General features: G+C 40.0%; 1 protein-coding gene across 1 annotated transcript in view; it reads right to left on the bottom strand.

Annotated features, from left to right (window-relative positions):
• nrk (Nik related kinase) overlaps positions 1-16,826 on the bottom strand; it is a 127,727-nt gene that overhangs the window by 66,497 nt on the left and 44,404 nt on the right. Inside the window, exons 7-13 of the mRNA XM_062963792.1 lie at positions 15,451-15,581; positions 12,389-12,443; positions 10,035-10,113; positions 7,282-7,457; positions 6,452-6,524; positions 4,757-4,967; positions 1,742-1,900 (exon numbers count right to left, since the gene is read on the bottom strand). Of these exons, the coding sequence (XP_062819862.1) occupies positions 1,742-1,900; positions 4,757-4,967; positions 6,452-6,524; positions 7,282-7,457; positions 10,035-10,113; positions 12,389-12,443; positions 15,451-15,581 (884 nt within the window). The remainder of the gene's footprint in view (positions 1-1,741; positions 1,901-4,756; positions 4,968-6,451; positions 6,525-7,281; positions 7,458-10,034; positions 10,114-12,388; positions 12,444-15,450; positions 15,582-16,826) is intronic.

Consider the following 16,826-nt stretch of genomic DNA (forward strand, 5'->3'; position numbering starts at 1 on the left):
ATGGGGAGTTTTCCTGAGATATCAGATTAGGTCTCTGGATGGAGGGAGTGAAGGATAAATTAATTAGGCATTCAGGGAGAAATCCCTGAAACCCAGGTGTGTGAGGCATGATCTCATGGCTTCTTGGTTGGGCTTGGGCTTAAATTAAATGATGTTTACTTGGTGTCTCTCAGAGCAGACAACATTGCTGAAAGGTTCAGATTCCTGTCTCAGCTCTCAAGTTCATGATTTGAGTTTCCTGTGTTTGTCTATGTTCCTGAAAAAGTTTTGCCTTGGAAAAGTTTCTTCTTTCATGCTTTCACAGGATGTATGCCTGTGATCTTGAATTCCTTGACTTCATGTACCTTGCCATTTTTAGACAACTGCTCTTTTGTATATGGACTACTGCTTTTTAATAGCTCCGCTTCTACTGCTCTATTGGGAATGCCCCCTTTCCCCTTTGTACATGCTTTTCTTACTACACTGTAGTTAGTACTACTGGGCTCTAGTGTGGTGTTGGGTGAAATGGTGTCTCAAGGCTAGAGTGCAACAAGTAGGGAGATAAGGGAAGGGGAAAAAGAAAGGTGAGAGAGGAGACTTCTCTCTCCAGGAGATGAAGCCAACAGCCTCTCCTTCCAGCCATCCTATCTCTCTCTCCTTGAGCAAAAGGTAATGGCTGTTGTGACTCAGCCTTTGTGTGACTCTGATGAGGATTCTGGGATGCAGTTTGAGGATTCTGGGAGGCAGTTTCCAGATGAGGGGATTCAGGTTCAGGATGAGTTTCAAGATGACTCTGATGGGAATTATGAGATTCAGGTGCAGAGTGTTCCTGCTGTGGGAGATGAGGAAGAATGAGGCTTTCCCACGGGAAAGAATGTGGTTGTTAATGATGATGGTTTTCAGGAGCAAGAAGCAGAAAGGGAGAGAAGCTCCCAGCCTCTGTATGATAACGCTAACAAGTCCTGTGGCCTTGAAAGCGAAAGCGATGAGGCCATGTCTTTAGATCGGGCTAGTCGTCTGGAATTTCAGGGGTTGCGTAGAAGTCTCTGAATAGCAAGTAAGAGGGAGTTCAAAGGGCAAAGAAATGCCTTCATGTTATGCTATTAAAAGTCTGTTGAGAGAGAAAAATTCGTCAAAGCAATTTCCTCCCTTGAATCAAGAACCAAGTCTGCTTTCCTACATTATCTTATAGCCTGGATGTATCCTCGTTTCTGGGACTTTGGTTTCGTTTTAAGGACCTTGCTTCATGCCTAATGTTTCCATGGATTTGTGCTTACAGCCTTGTTTTATGTAACTATCTTTTGGAACTGAACTTTTACCTTTTATGAACTATCTTTTCCTTATTTCCTAATAAACTACAAAAGACTATAATCTGTGTGCAGCCTGGTGTCTTTAGCAAGGTGAAGCTAACCTGAGGTGCAACAATGGCAGAGCTTTTTTTCTCAAAAGAGCATTTTGGCTCCTAACACAAATTGTTTAACCGTTTCATTCTAAAGCGGTGAACAGGGGGAATTCATCACATGACAGAACTGGCCATTTTGCCCATCTCATTTTGTGGATAATTTACAAAAAGGTCACTTGCCAACCAGCTTTGAAAGCATCTGGTTTAAATCACTTTAAAAACACCAAGATATCTCTACCCACCACTTGAAGCCTGCGTCATGTGATGAACACAGTAGGTTGCCGTTTCTTAAGTGGGCAGCTCAGCAGAATTGAACGCATGTGATGAAGTGGGAAGATCCTTCTGCTTACAAAACCTTACCTGAAAGTTGTCCAATCTGACTCCCTCCGCTCTACATTGCACTTCTTCGTCGTTCCTCCTGCTGTCTTTCTCCTTTTCGGTTTTGCTCAGAGCGGCTTTGATCTCCGGGCATCTCCTTTCGAGGTCGAGATGCTTCCGCAGCTCCTCTCTCTTCTGGTGCTAAAACACATGCCAGAAAGTTACATTGGTTTCCTTTCATCTCCACGCAAAGGCTGCTCATGAAAGGAACCCTTATTAATGTTGCACTGCTGCGGTGGGTTTGGAAACCACGGGGTCCTATGCTCTGCAAATAGGCCTCAATTTATAATAGCAAAGAAGATATTCACATTATCTGCTTTGAACTGAGTTATATGAGACTACATGGGCCAGGCTGTGGCTCAGCTGGTTAGTAGCCAGCTGCAATAAATCACTACTAACTGAGAGGTCATGACATCAAAGCCTGGGTCGGATTGAGTTCCTGACCATTAACAGCCCAGCTCGCTGTTGACCTAAGCAGCTCGAAAACAAGTTGCATCTGTTGGGTAGAAAATTATTATTATTATTATTATTATTATTATTATTAATAATAATAATAATAATAATAATATAATTTTATTTTTATACCTCACCCCATCTACCCGAGGGGACTCGGGGCGGCTTACAATTCTAGTAAAGGTAACTCTGGGGGTTGGTGCTCATCTCTATTTCTAAGCCAAAGAGCCGGCGTTGTCCATAGACATCTCCAGGGTCATGTGGCCATTGGCATGACTGCATGGAGCGCCGTTACCTTCCCGCCGGAGTGGTACCTATTGATCTACTCACATTGGCATGTTTTTGAACTGCTAGGTTGGCAGAAGCTGGAGCTAACAGCGGGTGCTCACTCCACTCCCGGGATTTGAACCTGGGACCTTTCGGTCTGCAAGTTCAGCAGCTCAGTGCTTTAACACACTTTGCCACCGGGGCTCCATCTAGGTACCGCTTTATTCAGGGAAGCTATTTAACTAATTTACGACACCATAAAACTGTCAGCAGCATGCGGAAAGGAATGAGAAAGTACTCAATCAAGGACTCGGTGTCACAAGTGCGCGATGAAGTGGTAGCTCCCCCTGTGGCCGGAATTGAGCGTACCCTCATGAAGCCAGAAGCTGGAAAATGTTAAATTGCCTCTGTGTCTGTTTATATGTTGTATATCTAATAATGGCATTGAATGTTTGCCATGTATATGTGCATTGTAATCTGCCCTGAATCCCCTTTTGCGTGAGAAAGGTGGAATATAAATACTGTAAATAAAGAAATAAAATACACTGCCATATACTCCACTTCAAAGCAGATCATCGGGATTTTATATGGCAATTTGGGTTTCAGATATTGTTCTGATGTTGGCCTACTTGTGTTTGCACATATTGCAATATCTAATAATAATAATAATAATAATAATAATAATAATAATAATAGCAGCCGGCATTTGGAAACAATAGACATTGACAAAATTACGATCTGCCAACTGCAAAAGGCCACCCTACTGGGATCTGCACCCATCATCCGAAAATACATCACACAGTCCTAGATACTTGGGAAGTGTTCGACTTGTGATTTTGTGATATGAAATCCAGCATATCTATCTTGTTTGCTGTGTCATAATAAAATAATAAGATATTGCAATATGTGCAAACACAAGTAGGCCAACAATATCAAGCATTTGGCCCATCCTAAGATATGAGCTGATATGACCTGATGGATTAATATTAATTCGAACACAGACAGTCTCTGACTTTGGCTTGAAACTTCCCTTTTGTAATGGTCACATGGTTTTAATTGTTTTAATTTGATTTGGATACCGGCTTTTATTTGTGTTTTATGTTTGGTTTTTCTACACATTAGAATTAGTTGCATTATATGTGGCATTTAATTCTGCCATTATGTAAGACCGCTCTGGGTCCCCTTGGGGGAGAAGAGCGATATATAAATTAAATAAATCAATAAATAAGATATTGCAATATGTGCAAACACAAGTAGGCCAACTTCGGAACAATATCTGAAAACCAAAACATTTCTGGTCCTGAGTACAGTAGAGTCTCACTTATCCAACACTCGCTTATCCAACATTCTGGATTATCCAACACATTTTTGTAATCAATGTTTTCAATACATTGTGATATTTTGGTGCTAAATTCATAAATACAGTAATTACAATATAACATTACTGCGTATTGAACTACTTTTTCTGTCAAATTTGTTGTATAACATGATGTTTTGGTGCTTAATTTGTAGAATCATAACCTAATTTGATGTTCAATAGGCTTCTCCTTAACCTCTCCTTATTATCCAACATATTCGCTTATCCAACGTTCTGCCGGCCTGTTTATGTTGGATAAGTGAGACTCTACTGTATGTGCAAACACAAGTAGGCCAACTTCGGAACAATATCTGAAAACCAAAACATTTCTGGTCCTGAGTACAGTAGAGTCTCACTTATCCAACACTCGCTTATCAAACATTCTGGATTATCCAACACATTTTTGTAATCAATGTTTTCAATACATTGTGATATTTTGGTGCTAAATTCATAAATACAGTAATTACAATATAACATTACTGCGTATTGAACTACTTTTTCTGTCAAATTTGTTGTATAACATGATGTTTTGGTGCTTAATTTGTAGAATCATAACCTAATTTGATGTTCAATAGGCTTCTCCTTAACCTCTCCTTATTATCCAACATATTCGCTTATCCAACGTTCTGCCGGCCTGTTTATGTTGGATAAGTGAGACTCTACTGTATGTGCAAACACAAGTAGGCCAACTTCGGAACAATATCTGAAAACCAAAACATTGCTGGTCCTGAGTACTTTGGGAAAGGAATGCTGAATATACACAGGGAAAACATCTGCAGGAGTTTTCAAAACCCAGCAAAATGATCATTACTTCCTGTGCTATTAACTTTTTCAAACAATGGTCTGTAAGACAGACAGACAGATTGGTAAACAGAAAGAGAGAGAGAGAGAGAGAGGTGACAGGCAGATTGGAGTCCTACATCCTCGAGCTTTTTCCTCTGCAGCTTCTGCTCCACGATCCGCTTCTGCCTCTCCTCCGAGAGCTGCTTCTTGTACTTCTCCTGATCTTTCAACTGTTGCTGCTGGATCTGCTGCGGTTGGCGTGGAAGATCGGAACGACTTTTGTTCTCCTGCTGAAGCCTCAGGAATTCGCGCCGGAGGGTGGATTCGCCGGGTAGATTAACAATGGAGCTTAATTTTTTGCAAAGAAATTTTTAAAAAAGGAAATATCTGTTTGAGTAACCGAGGTATTAAAATTTCAGAACAAACCCATTCGGGAACAGCCGAATCCAACCATTCTGGAAAAATCTCCCCTGAATCCCTTCCCTCCCTGATTCGATTCTGTGTTTACAAAGCTCGCTCTGTTTTAACAACGCTTCAGAATCCAAGTTAAAGCTGATTATCTGTTTGTTCACTGGAGACATCACTTCACTGTTGCCTTCCCAAAATAAACGTTAGCATCTGTTCACACTTTATATTCAACAGCAAACGCTGAAAGGGAACAAAAGAGGATTCAAATGTATTTTGAGTTTTCCTGGAGAATACCAGTGCTTCTCAACCTTCCTAAACCCCTTAATACTGTTCCTCGTGTTGTGCTGACCCCCAACCATAACATTATTTTTGTTGCTATTTCATAACTGTCATTTTGCTACTGTTATTAATCACAATGCAAATAGCAGGATGTGTTTTCATTCATGGAACACATTTGGCACAAATACCCGATATGCCCAAATTTGAATACTGGTGGGGCTGGGGGATTGATTTTGCCATTTGGGAATTGTAGTTGCTGGGATTTATAGTTCATTGATCTTGAGTTTTGGAATTGTAGTTCACCTACATCCAGAAAACACTACCAACTCAGACAATGAAGGATCTGGACCACACTTGGCACAAATACTCAATATGCCCAAATGTGAACACTGGTTGAGTTTGGGGAAAATAGATCTTGATATTTGAGAGTTGTAGTTACTGGGATTTATAGTTCATTGATCTTGAGTTTAGGAATTGTAGTTCACCTACATCCAGAAAACACTACCGACTCAAATGAAGCATCTGGACCAAACTTGGCACAAATACTCAATATGCCCAAATGTGAACACTGGTTGAGTTTGGGGAAAATAGACCTTGACATTTGGGAGTGGTAGTTACTGGGATTTATAGTTCACCTACAATCAAGGAGCAATCTGAACTCCATCAACGGTGGAATTGAACCAAACTTGGCACACAGAACTCCCATGACCAACAGGAAATACTGGAAGGGTTTGATGGGCATTGACCTTGTGTTTTGGAGTTGTAGTTCACCTATATCCAGAGAGCATTGTGGACTCAAACAATGCTGGATCTGGCCCAAACTTGGCACAAATCCTCAATATGCCCAAATGTGAACACTGGTGGAGTTTGGGGAATATAGACCTTGATATTTGGGAGTTGTAGTTGCTGAGATTTATAGTTGACCTACAATCAAAGACCTGGGTTGACATGCAAATAAGGTAGTCATGCAATAAAGGAAGGACAAGGATAATCCACATCTACCATGAGATCTCATCCATCTTAGAGCTGGAACAGCATCAAAGGTCCCTGAATTGGTTCTAGTAATGGAAACGCCCAGCTTTGGAGTCACCTCCGTCTTAAATGACCACCTATGTAGATATTATCCAAAAAATGAGAGGTCTAACCTTGGTTCTCCTTCATCTTCATTCAACTCATCACCTTCTTCCTCGCTTCCACTGTATTCGTACTCTGTTTCATCTGAAAAAGCAATGATCCAAAACAATGTTAAGGAATTTAAATGCTCCAGGTGTTTATATTGCTTTACTTTTAAAAAAATGCCGTAAACTATAGGATATTATTATATGTATAAGCTGCCTACCATCATCCTGTTCTTCTGCTTTTATTTGGAATTCAACTATACAAATGCATACCTGACCATTCGGGCCCAGTTGTGTTGAGGAAATCACCCAAGTTAAGACTGAGATTCCAAGGGGAATATACTGTATTTACTTGAATCTGGAGCCCCCGGTTGCGCAGCGGGTTAAACCACTGAGCTGCTGAATGGGCTGTGGCGCAGGCTGGTGAGCAGCCTGCTGCAATAAATCACTCTGACCATGAGGTCATGAGTTTGAGGCCAGCCTGTGGCGGGGTGAGCACCTGTCAATTAAAAAAAAAAAACCCTAGCAACCCGAAAGATAGTTGCATCTATCAAGTAGGAAATAAGGTACCACTTATAAAGTGGGGAGGCAAATTGAACTAATTTACGACGTTGGAATGAGGAAGTGCCGTCACAGTGGATGATGAAGCAGCTGCTCCCCCCTGTGGCCAGAATTGAACATCCCCTCAGGAGAAGGTTAAATTGCCTCTGCGTCTGTCTTTCTCTGTCTCGGTTCTATGTGTATATGGGCATTGAATGTTTGCTCTATATGTATATAATGTGATCCGCCCTTTGGGGTGAGAAGGGCGGAATATAAATACTGTAAAATTAGGTGCCTCGGCTTATATTCGGGTTCACCTTTGTCTCCCTTCTTCTTCCTGGTCCTGTCAAGATGGTCTTTCAGCAAAATGCGTATTTGCCGTTCGTTCTGCATGTCCCTGATGAAGGAATGTTTGAGCAGGGTTTCGGTCGCCGGGCGATGCATGTAGTTCTTGACCAAGCAACTGTCGACAAAGTTAAGGAACTTCTTTGACCTAAAAGAGAGGGAAAGACCAGAGGTAATAAGGGAACACCATGGCTCGTTTAAGACCGTTCTTTGGTTTTGCCTCAAATAGCCTAGGGACCCTTCTGGACTGCCATATAATCCAGAGTATCAAAGCAGATACAACGGAGAAAATGGAGAACAACCCAAGTATGCCTGAATCCATGCATACCATATCCATTTGTACAGACTGAGAAGTCAAGCCATAAATAGAAGCCTTTTAGGTCCAGGATAAACATCATTGGCTTCCAAAATCACCAGGAAAATCATAGAATAATAAAGTTGGAAGAGACCACATGGGCCATCTAGACCAACCCCATGTTGCCATGCAGGAAAAGCAAAAAGTATCCCCGACAGATGGCCATCCAGCCTCTATTTAAATGCCTCCATGGTTGGAGCTGTTGGGAATCACAATCAGAACAATAAATAAGGAGCAACACTCTGGAGAGAGAAGAATTCCAGACATGAATCAATCAGGGGCAGCTAACGACTCTGAACAAAGGATTCTGTTGGGAATCACCCTGGACTACTCAAGTAGTTAGATAGATGATAGAGTTAGATTGAGGGAATCCTAGTTAGGCTTTACTGTGTTTCACTCTATCCTGCTTGCGTCACATCCCTTACTTTGAAGTTAGTAGAAATGTGAATCTTCAGAGACACTAACTTCTCATTGGTCAGAATGTCTTTTATGGCCCCAATAAACTGGACCATGAGGTTGGAACCATTTTTTGGTTCAGTCTTCTCCCTTTGTTCTTCAAGCTAACAACACGTCTCGCCATCTCTCCTGGCAAGATGTGACTATTTAGATGTTTGTTATTTTTCCTTTCTCATTTTTAATTAGAAACCAGTCTAGAGTAGACCAGACAGCTCCCAAGCCTTTCTATCTACAATGGAATTCTTTTTACCTGAATAAATACTTTAGAACTTTTACTGAGACTCTGCAGTCCATTGCAATCCTAAATAGACAAAGGCTTCCCTTGCTCACCCAGTGTAAGTAATAATAATAATAATAATAATAATAATAATAATAATAATAATAATAATTGTATTCATTTCTCTCCTGCTTTTCTCCCAGAGCGGGACGCAAAGTGGTGTACAGCATATAAAATCAGAAAGGTAAAAGGTAAAGGTTTCCCCTGACATTAAGTCCAGCCGTGTCCGACTCTGGGTGTTGGTGCTCATCTCCATTTGTAAGCTGAAGAGCCGGCGTTGTCCATAGACACCTCCAAGGTCATGTGGCCATAGGCATGACTGCATAGAATGCCGTTACCTTCCCGCTGGAGCGGTACCTATTGATCTACTCACATTGGCATGTTTTCGAACTGCTAGGTTGGCAGAAGCTGAAGCTAACAGCGGGTGCTCACTCCGCTCCCCGGATTCAAACCTGAGACCTTTCAGTCTGCAAGTTCAGCAGCTCAGCGCCCAGGACAGAACCCTCTTCAAGGCACCCAAATAGTCACTTCTTTCCAGGATGAAGAGGAGGATCCATTGGGTTCGGTCACCTTACCAATGACAGATCCACCTAATAGTAGCCTTGCCTGGCCCACATTGGACTAGTTTGCTTGCCAAGATACTGGTGCACGCACCATGTTTTGAAGTATGCCATGAGTTGTTTCAACTATGTGTAATTGTGCCTTTAAGTGGCTTCTTTTTTTCTGGTTAGTGAATGAGTAAGAATTACAGCAGCTCGTGGTAGTTTCTGATCAATTTTGTCAAGGAACTTTCCATGCGATGTTTTGTTGTGCCAGGTGTCAGCTCTAGTTTGTAGTGCGGTTTTCTTGTACTGATTTTTTGTCTGCTGTGCTTTGAGGAGTTTCTGATTTTTGACTTCAATCAAAGTAGGTTCTTTGCTTTACATATTCTGCCAGGGCATATTGATATTATTATTATTATTATTATTGACACAACGACGTTGTATGACACAGCAAACAAGATAGATATGCTGGGTTTCGTTTCACAAAATCACAAGTCGAACACTTCCCAAGTGTCTAGGACTGTGTGATGTATTTTAGGATGCTGCGTGCAGATCCCAGCAGGGTGGCTTTTTGCAGTTGGCAGATTGTGATTTTGTCAATGTCTATTGTTTCCAAATGCCGGCTGAGATCTTTTGGCACGGCACCCAGTGTGCCCATCACCACCGGGACCACCTGCACTGGTTTCTGCCAGAGTCTTTGCAGTTCAATCTTGAGGTCCTGATAGCGGCTGAGTTATTGTGATAGCATGAATTTCATAGGGCTTTCTTAGGTAAGCAATTGAAACATGGCTTACATCACCTGGGATTTATTGCTGGCTTCCCATTCATGTTCTAACCAGGGCCGACCCCCTTGACTGCCAATATCGGACAGAATCTTTAGTCTGGAATATAAGCCACATTTAAGCCAAGAGTCTGCACAAGAGGCTATTACATCCATGATCAAAGGCTCAATGTAGATAAGAGTCGAACACGAAGCATGTGACAGCCTTATCTGACCTACATGGAAATTTCCTTTCCATTGACCGAGTAAGAACAACCACCGGAACTGTGCTGCAGGTCAATACGTTTAGCCTTTATCGCCAAGCGGAGCCTTACCATTTTCTGGATTTCAGCTTTGGGGGAGGGTTTCGCGGGATGAGAAAGAGAGCCCTCATGGGATGCATGTCGCACAACGCTGCAAGGAAGGAAGGCAGAAAGGAAAGGCGTCAGATCTTAAAAGGGACATTTCTAGACAGGTTCACACATGTTCTCTCGTGTTTTCCAGGAGGGTCTCCTTTCACATTGAGATGTTAGCCATGACACGCCAAATGTCAGCCTTCCCCATGGAGTTCTGTGATGCTGCATTCGCATGAAAGCAAACCGTGCACAAATGACAAGGACACGCCAGTCTCTACATCCTCCCAAAGGCAACTTGTGCACCTGACACAACTCTTTCGGTCTGGACAACAAAGTAGGTCACAAGAAAGTGGGAAACTTGAATTTTGCCAGGAGTGAGAAAAGCGGTATAGAAATGCAGATAATAATAATAATAATAATAATAATAATAATAATAATAATAATAATAATAACTGTAGGCACTATTCTAAAGTATGTGTGTTTTATGTCTACATATATGTCTGGATATTGGGACGGGGAGGGAGGGGAAGCAATCAAACCAATGATTTGTATTTATTCTTGATTAAAAATACAATTTCCATAACATGATTGATAAGAATAAAAAATAAAAAGTTTGGGACCAGGAATTGCTGAATGCGAACAAACTACACAACCATCCACACACACACACACACACACACACACACACACACACACATATATATATAAAATAATAATAATAATACATATGTGGTTACTAAATGCACACACACACACACATACACACAGACACACACACATATAAAATAATAATAATAATACATATGTGGTTGCTAAATGCACACACACACACATACACACAGACACACACACATATAAAATAATAATAATAATACATACTTATGTGGTTGCTAAATGCACACACACACAGACACACACACATATAAAATAATAATAATAATACATACTTATGTGGTTGCTAAATGCACACACACACACACATACACACAGACACACACACATATAAAATAATAATAATACATACTTATGTGGTTGCTAAATGCACGCACACACACACATACACACGCACACACAGACCACACACACACATATATAAAATAATAATAATAATAATAATAATAATAATAATAATAATAATAATAATAATACATACTTATGTGGTTACTAAATGCACACACACACACACAGAGACACACAGACACACACACACAGTAGAGTGTCACTTATCCAACACTCACTTATCCAACGTTCTGGATTATCCAACGCATTTTTGTAGTCAATGTTTTCAATACATTGTGATATTTTGGTGCTAAATTCATAAATACAGTAATTACTACGTAGCATTACTGCGTATTGAACTACTTTTTCTGTCCAATTTGTTGTATAACATGATGTTTTGGTGCTTAATTTGTAAAATCATAACCTAATTTGATGTTTAATAGGCTTTTCTTTAATCTCTCCTTATTATCCAACATATTCGCTTATCCAACATTCTGGGGGCCCATTTATGTTGGATAAGTGAGACTCTACTATATATATAAATATATACACACACACACACACACAAACACATCTATATATATAAAAGGGTAATGAAATTTCGGCCTAGGACAAAACAGCAAAACTACACATCCCAGAAACACTAAACTTGGCAGCACAATCCCTCATCCATGCCTCTACGTTCATACAACAAAAAGCTCCAGCTACTCCAGAAAATGGCCAGGCTTTGAGACTGCAAGGCTATTCACTGCTATTCCACCTGGCCAACAAAAGATTCCCATAAGCCACAGCAACGCGTGGCCGGGCAAAGCTAGTATATATATATATATATGTGTGTGTGTGTGTGTGTGTGTGTGTGTGTGTGTATGTATGTGTATATATATATATACACATATATACACACACACACACACACATACATATACACATACATACTGTATTTACTTGAGTCTAATGCTCACCTTTTTTGACTAAATTACCTTCACAAAATTTGGGTGCACATTAGATCTGCGTAATATAGTTAATACGTTTTTGAGGTTTGGGATTTTGAAAATCGAGGTGCAAATTAGATTTGATTGCACATTAAACTTGAATATACGTATGTATATGTATATGTACATGCATAAGTATATTCAAGTTTAATGTGCAATCATATCTAATGTGCACCTCAATTTTCAAAACCCCGCAAATTTAAAAAAGTGTTAACTATATTACGCAAATCTAATCTGTATCCAAATTTTGTGATGGTTATTTTGTGAAGGTAATCTTTGCCATTGAGAAGCACGGGCACAAAGATGGAACACATGGCACATAGCAGCATGCAACCAACTTACGGGGAGCGCCTTCGGCCATCTCTATTGCTGTGATTCCCAGCGACCACAAGTCACTCTGGATGGAGGAATAAAGACACAGAATGAGGTCAAAACAATGAGTGGAACCATAGAATCGCAGAGTTGGAAGACATCACATGGGCCATCTAGTCCAACCCATTCTGCTATGCAAGAAAAGCACAATCAAAGCATCCCTGACAGATGGCCATACAGCCTCCAAGCCTTAAAAGCATCCAAGGAAGGAGCTTCCATTGGACTCCGAGGCAGAGAGTTCCACTGCTGAACAGTCAGGAAGTTCTTCCTCAAGTTCAGGTGGAATCTCCTTTCCTGTCATTCAAACCCATGGCTACATTGAGTCCTAGTTTCCAGCACAAGCTTCTCCCTTGTGTTGTCAAAGGCTTTCATGGTCGGGATCACAGGGTTGTTGTATGTTTTCCGGGCTGTATGGACATGTTCCAAAATACTTCTGGAACATGGCCATACAGCCATGTCTCATGTAACTATATGTACTGTAAATAATTTGTGGCCACTATATATGTTCCCTATAAGATCCACATTAAAAAACTCAAAAAAAAAAAAAACGGAAAAAAAGACTACAATCCACCTGATGAAGACTCTTTTGAGTTGAAACCGGTTGTAGCTTTGGAGTCTACTATCCATAATAAAGAAACAAGAACAATCTATATATATAAAAGAGTGATGGCATCACGGCGACCGACAAAACAACAAAACTACAGGCCCCCCAACCTCGAAATTTGACAACACAACCCATCATCCACGCCTCTAGGTTGATACAACAAAAAGAAAAGAAAAATAAAGTCCTAATTTGAGAGAGAGGAATAATTGCTTTAATCCAATTGCTGACAGTTAGAAGGCTAAGCTCCTCCAACTTGGTCTCCTAGCAACCCAATAAAAAATAATAAAAAGCACTAAAAATAATTAAAAACACTAAAAGATTAATACAATAAAATACTATAATAACAGAAAATAACTAAAAATAATACAAGAAAATAATAAAATATAATAAATAAAAAGATAACTTACAATAAAATTAATAAAAAATATAAATAACGTCAAATAAAAATTACACAACAATTTTTAACCAATACCACCACAGCAACGCGTGGCCGGGCACAGCTAGTCTATATATATAAAAGGATAATGGAATTTTGGCCTAGGACAAAACAACAAAACTACACATTCCAGAAACACTAAACTTGGCAGCACAACCCCATATCCATGCCTCTATGTTCATACAGCAAAAAGCTCCAGCTACTCCAAAAAATGGCCAGGCTTTGAGGCTGCAAGGCTATTCACTGCTATTCCACCTGGCCAACAAAGGATTCCCATAAGCCACAGCAACGCGTGGCCGGGCAAAGCTAGTTATTATATATAAGAAAAGGACTCAATTTGTGTATTTGGAACAATTAAAGAGCTAAAGAACATTTATTGTTCATGAGAAGAGGAGTAAATTCATCCTTCAAGAGAAAAATATTGTTTTTACTGTGAACGTAACAGTCCTTTGTTTGATTGTTTAGCAACGCCTTTTGTATCTGTATTCATATTGATGTATTGAACTAAATTTAGGTTCAATGACAGCTAAAACAATCTTTGTATTACTGTAATAGTGGATACTTGTCTTTATAGTTCCAGGGAAGCCATTTTCTGTTTTGGTACCGTATATACTCGAATATAAGCCGAGGCACCTAATTTTACCACAAAAGACTGGGAAAACATTGACTCCAATATAAGCCGAGAGTGGTAAATTTCAGAAATAAAAATAGATACCAATAAAATTACACTAATTGAGGCATCAGAAGGTGAAATGTTTTTGAATATTTACATAAAACTGTAATTTAAGATAAGGCTTTCCAACTTTGATTAATTGTCATTCTCACCTTCTTCAATGTAAATGTGCTTCTGTATCCTTTTAATAATAATAGAGTAAAATAATAAATGCAATAAGATTAACAAATACAGTCAAATAATAAATGTAATAACAATAATAATAATATCAGAGTGAAATAATAAATGTATTAATAGTAATAAAAATAGAGTAAAACTAGCTGTGCCCGGCCACGCGTTGCTGTGGCAAAGTATGGTGATATGGGAAATAGTCAAGATAATCCAGTTCAAAGCAGATCAAATAAGATTATCAATGGGTTATATAGCTGTGTGGAAGGGCCTTGAGTCTACATTGCCATATAATCCAGTTAAAATCAGATAATCTGTATTTTATAGGCAGTGTGGAAGAGGCCTAAGTGAGGCCTAACTCTGCCTGTCCCCTGGGTGAGTGGGTTGCTAGGAGACCAAGTGGGCGGAGCTTAGCCTTCTAACTGGCAGCAATTGGATAATTATTCCTTTCCCTCTAATTAGGACTTTATTTTTCTTTTCTTTTTGTTGTATGAACGTAGAGGCATGGACGAGGGGTTGTGCTGCCAAGTTTAGTGTTTCTGGGATGTGTAGTTTTGCTGTTTTGTCCTAGGCCGAAATTTCATTACCCTTTTATATAGAGAGATAATAAATGTAGTAATACCAATAATAATAAATGTACCATATATTCTCGAGTATAAGCTGACCCAAATATAAGCCAACCAGGACCCTCACCCGAGTATAAGCCGAGGGGGGGCTTTTTCAGTCTTAAAACAGGGCTGAAAAACTAGGCTTAGACTCAAGTATATACAGTATTTTCTTTTTTGGTTCTTTTCACAGAGGGACAGCGGGCAGGAACAACCCTCTACAACGTGATGGCAAACCAACTGAGACCTCTTGAATAAAACGGACAGTTTGCTAGTTTGTGATGGAGGTAGGGAAATAATCCATTTAATTTCAAAACGGAGTGTGCTTGAACCATATGTAATCTACTCTTCTAAACATTTGACATGTTCACTGGGATGAAGTCTCTGTTGGAGACAAAACCGCAGCTATCGTCGTATTCCCAGAGCTCGGGGTGCGGCTGGGAGTGGGAAGGACAAAGTGTGTCTTGTATTTTTTTGGCCAAATGCCTGTACAGAAGACGGGGAAAAGGTCAGCCAGCAAAGAACAGCAGAAGGAGCAGAACCTACTCTGTAGTCATACGTTGATTCCGGGTTTTCATCACAAGCGATGACCTCAGGAGCCATCCAGTAGGGAGTCCCAATGAAGGTGTTCCTCCTTCCGATTGTCCGGTCTAGTTGGGCACTCACTCCAAAATCCACTGCAAAAGACAAAGAGGGTTAAAAGGGGAAGAAAAACAGAAACATATGAAACTACAGACTGTTTCAATTCAGTTCTCCTCCCAATACATCGCGTACACTGAATAGCTCATTCAAAGTTCCGAGTAAAACCTGGAATGGATTCATTATCCTCCTGAAATGAGAGCTTTATAATAATGACTAGCTGTGCCCGGCCACGCGTTGCTGTGGCGTTGAGCACTGAACTACTTTTTCTGTCAAATTTGTTGTATAACATTATGTTTGGTGCTTAATTTGTATAATCATTACCCAATTTGATGTTTAATAGGCTTTTTCTGAATCCCTTCTTATTATCCAACATATTCACTTATCCAACGTTCTGCCGGCCTGTTTATGTTGAGACTCTACTGTATATTTATAATCTTATATTATCTGCTTAGAACTGAATTATATGAGGCCCCTTCTACACAGCTGTATAAAATGCACACTGAAGTGCATTATATGGCAGTGTGGAGTCAAGATAATCCATTTCAAAGCAGATAATATAAGATTATCAATGGGTTATATAGCTGTGTGGAAGGGCCTTGAGTCTACACTGCCATATAATCCAGTTAAAATCTGATAATCTGTATTTTATAGGCAGTGTGGAAGAGGCCTAAGTGAGGCCTAACTCTGCCTGTCCCCAGGGCTAAGTGGGTTGCTAGGAGACCAAGTGGGCGGAGCTTAGCCTTCTAATTGGCAGCAATTGGATAAAAACAATTATTCCTCTCCCTCTAATTAGGACTTTATTTTTCTTTTCTTTTTGTTGTATGAACGTAGAGGCATGGATGAGGGGTTGTGCTGCCAAGTTTAGTGTTTCTGGGATGTGTAGTTTTGTTGTTTTGTCCTAGGCCGAAATTTCATTACCCTTTTATATATATAGATGATGATGATAATAATAATAATATCATAAATTAATATATAGCATTAATTTAATTAATGCTTTTCATTATTGCCATGATCCTTCTGTCAACAATCTTACAAAAAACAAATCTCGGCTATCAAACATCTAAGAAATCTCACAAAATTTCGCATCTGATGTACATGGATGACCTGAAGCTGTATGGGAAAATGGAAACTGAAATCCAGTCTCTGACCAACACTGTCTGAATTTTTAGCACTGATATCAGCATGGAGTTTGGTTTGGACCAGGGGTCCCCAAACTAAGGCCCGGGGCCCGGATGCGGCCCTCCAAGGTCATTTACCTGGCCCCCGCCCTCCGTTTTGTA

Source organism: Anolis carolinensis, unplaced genomic scaffold (genome assembly GCF_035594765.1).
Source record: "Anolis carolinensis isolate JA03-04 unplaced genomic scaffold, rAnoCar3.1.pri scaffold_12, whole genome shotgun sequence".
NCBI classification, from domain to species: domain Eukaryota; kingdom Metazoa; phylum Chordata; class Lepidosauria; order Squamata; family Dactyloidae; genus Anolis; species Anolis carolinensis.